Source organism: Arachis duranensis, chromosome 1 (assembly GCF_000817695.3).
Source record: "Arachis duranensis cultivar V14167 chromosome 1, aradu.V14167.gnm2.J7QH, whole genome shotgun sequence".
Lineage (NCBI taxonomy): Eukaryota > Viridiplantae > Streptophyta > Magnoliopsida > Fabales > Fabaceae > Arachis > Arachis duranensis.
In genome coordinates, this window is record NC_029772.3 from 7,164,590 (window position 1) to 7,168,266 (window position 3,677).

General features: G+C 32.9%; 1 protein-coding gene across 1 annotated transcript; it reads right to left on the reverse strand.

Moving 5' to 3' along the window:
- Positions 1-2,871, reverse strand: LOC107473849 (uncharacterized). The gene is made up of 4 exons (XM_016093444.3): positions 2,676-2,871; positions 2,377-2,515; positions 1,014-1,147; positions 1-902 (listed from the first exon to the last, which is right to left on the reverse strand). The coding sequence occupies exons 1-4, from the start codon at positions 2,831-2,833 to the stop codon at positions 179-181; spliced, it is 1,155 nt and encodes a 384-aa protein (XP_015948930.1). The 5' UTR covers positions 2,834-2,871; the 3' UTR covers positions 1-178.
- Positions 2,872-3,677: the final 806 nt, after the last annotated feature.

The window sequence follows — 3,677 nt, forward strand, 5'->3', positions numbered from 1 at the left end:
AGCAAGAGAGTGATAGAAAATTTATTACTCCAAGAACATACAAGATTTTTCAAAGTTAGAGAAGCTATTGCAAAAATACTTATTATACAAGTCAATACATGCATTGACAAGCCAGATTATTTAACAAACAACAAAAACTTTCTAAACACACCGATATAAATATCCAAAAGCCTTATTATTACAATTGGACAAAGTTGGGTGACTTTGTTAAATCTATAAAGTCAGCACCAACACATAATGAGGAGGAAACTCTTCTCTTCTTATTGCTATCCAAAACTCTTCTACTGCAGCTTGGAGAAGGTGTTGACAGATCAATTATCTCAGCTTCATGGGGCACAAGAAACATTCTCCTGGATTCTTGATTATTATTATTATTAGCAGCCAAAACAGCACAACTGTTACTCTTATTCATCACAATTATCTCTACTCTTTTTGGTGATGTAGCCGGCAGTGGTTGATCACATTCCGACTGACTCAATCCATCGCTAATATTACTACCACCATTATTCATTGCGCTCACCAAATTTGTGTCTTCACCAGTCATGATAGAATCCGACGAATCCTGTGAAGCTAACGGATGAGTTGTTTGTTCTCCAGCAGCTTCCGATTTTTGGTTCTGCGCAATTGATTCGCTGATCTTGTCACCATTATTTTGATCTGAATCGTGGGCAATAGAAACGCCACCACACATGTCTGGTACAATATCACTATTACTATTGTTTTTACCAAACTCCCCTTCATCAATGTCATCATTATCTGATACCAAACCATCAATTCTCCCAGTATAGCATGGGAGTTCATCCATTTCGCCCATTTCAATTGTCATGTGCTCTGGCAAGCTTGGGCAACCAGCAGAATGTTTCATATACTTTGTGGAGAAGAAGTTCACTGTCATATCCATGCTGTGACCATTCATACACAATATTGTCAGTAAACTCAGTATATAATTCACTCCCTTGCCCAACAAAAAGAGAATTTCAATTCCAAACTCAATAAAGAAATAAACACCATACCTCTGCCAAGATGGTAGGGTGAGCATTGTGTATGCGAGTTTGATCTTATTGGCAACTCCCGAAAGGGATTTAAAATTTGCAGCTGCCTTCCTTACGGCCAAGGATTCGACAGGGTGCTGCCAAGCCCATTCAAACTGCAATCCCCCAATCAATCAAAAGGAATTAAAATCTGGCTATAAGCCCCATTTTTTTTTTTATTTCTTCATGTATCAATATAATATACCTTATTCATATAAAATTACTCGTATGTCATATATTTAAATGTCCTAATATCTGTAATAGAATCCAATTTAGGACATTTGCATTATTTCATAAGGAGCTATTTATTTTATTTTATTTGGGCAAATCAGAAGGTATATTATAGCTCTATCCTATTCTAACATTTTCCTCTTTTCCTTCACTCCTTAACTTCTCCTTTCCCTGTCGTTAATCCTTCCACAATTATTTTCTATTTTAAATTCTTGGATTTCCAGCATACTTTCATATTCAGCAGAAAATCGAGTCATCATATGATAAAGTATCTATATCACAAACATGGTGACCAGGAAGGGTGGTGGAAGTTGGAGAACGCTGCAATATTGTTGATGATGATGATATGACGAAGAGTTCACATGATGTAAATGAATGGAAGTGTTTGCAGCTTCTTGATGAGAGGCCCAAATGCGAGGGAAAGTCGAGAGAACAAGCTTAAACTGTATATCAGGGATTATGGGATACAAGCTTTTCAGGCCATAGAGAGATTTCAGAGCATTTTTCAAATAAGGAAAGGGATTTTTCTGCTAAGATCTGTTAGGCAAATGTGAAACTGTATATCAGGGATTATGGGATACAAGCTTTTCAGGCCATAGAGAGATTTCAGAGCATTTTTCAAAAAAAGAAAGGGATTTTTCTGCTAAGATCTGTTAGGCAAATGTGAAGAATAAGACTAAGAAATCGAGGAGTTAAGGGAGAAACATTATCATCTAGGAACTTACCAGAACTAAGAATTATGAGAAGTGTCTAGACAGAAGAGCTGAATTATTATCATCATTACACAGCGGTTTGAAGAAGCAAAAAATTTATATTGAATTCATTGAGGAGGATCCTTGAACTTTCGAAGCATGAGAAAACTTAGTGCTCAATGCTTTACACAGGTCCTGAAATTCAGTCCTACCTATAGTACTTAAGAAAGTGCTCTATTTAGTTGCAGGATCAACATAAAAGAAACTATGAGAGGGTCACTAGTCACTCATACACATATACTACTATTCTCACTAAAGGGGATTATGATTGATGATGTTGACATTCACACAACAATGAATTTGACTTTTTCGTTCAATCTCAAAACAACTACCCTAATCACAAGAAGAGCAGAGTATGAAACCTGAAGAGCAGCAACATTTGTTGGGAAGCCATAGATGCACAAAACCATCTCCCAAGGCCTCTTCTTCTTCGTTCGCCATGCACCACATCCAATCTCCCCATTGTGTTGTCTGATCCGGCGCCGTGGATTCACTGTAAATCTGCAACAACCAAACATACACGCAAGATCCAATGAATGAAAAAACGGAAAATTTTTAGCGAATATAATCATAAAGCAAATTGGATGTGTGCAACTTTGGGTTTAACAAAAGGGGATCATCAAAATTTGATATATAGAGATATAGAGAGAAGGACCCGAACCCGATGTAAGTGTGGCCTTTGAAGCGGGGGTTAAGAGAGGCCAAGAGGTAGCAAGCGAAGAAACCATGTTCTTGTGGAGTGGATGATGACGATGATGTTGATGAAGATGTAGATGCAGAACTCGCAAGGGATTTTGATGAACCCTTTCTCTTTCTCATTTTCTCTCTTTCTCTTTCTCTTTCTCTCCTTTTGCTGAAAAAATTCGACCGTTAAAACTAAGCTTCCAGTCTCTTAAACATAAATAACTGAACTGAGGTAAATCTTTATGTAATATTTTTTAACGGTAACTTTTTTCGATCAAAGAAAATTATAAATTATTAAAAAAATATACACATGACAAATTATTAAATTTAAATACGAATGAGAATCATGTGAATGATTTTACTTCTAGCCGGAGTCTTAATCAAGAAAATCTTATGTTATCTTATTTTTTTTGTGTTGTGTATAAAAAAATGGGATTGTCTAAAACGAGCTCAATCATTGTGTGCTTATTGAATGAGCCACATTTATATAGACCATTAAATTTTATTAGAAGAAAATCAAAGGCTAATATAAAACAAGAGCATTGATAGACTCTAATAAATATAGAATATCCTAGTACATAAATAAATATTTTAAATAGCAATACTTTAATACACAATACTTTAAATGGCAACAAAATCTTTTATTCTTAAATAATTAAATATAAAATATATGAGTATTTTTTATTTAATAAAATTAATTATTGCAAAAAAATTTTATAATATTAAAAATTATATTAAAATAATATTTTAAACTATAACTAACATAAAAATATAAAATAATTAAAATTTTATTTTATATTACTTCACAAATAATTAGATTATTATATTTAAAATTTATTAACTAACTATGTTTATTAAAGATATTATATAATATAATTTTTTATAAAAATATTTTAAAAATATAATTTATTTAAAATATTATATATAATACATGAAAATATTAACTTTTTTATTTTTTCAATTTTTTTAAAAAAACAGA

Bases quoted from the DNA above. Each gene is read 5' to 3' on its own strand.
- LOC107473849 (XM_016093444.3), bottom strand. From the start codon at position 2,833: ATGAGAAAGAGAAAGGGTTCATCAAAATCCCTTGCGAGTTCTGCATCT. The intron at 2,516-2,675 runs GTTCGGGTCCTT...TGGTTGTTGCAG, and splicing joins AAAGGCCACACTTACATCGG to ATTTACAGTGAATCCACGGC. The intron at 903-1,013 runs GTATGGTGTTTA...GAATGGTCACAG, and splicing joins ACCCTACCATCTTGGCAGAG to CATGGATATGACAGTGAACT.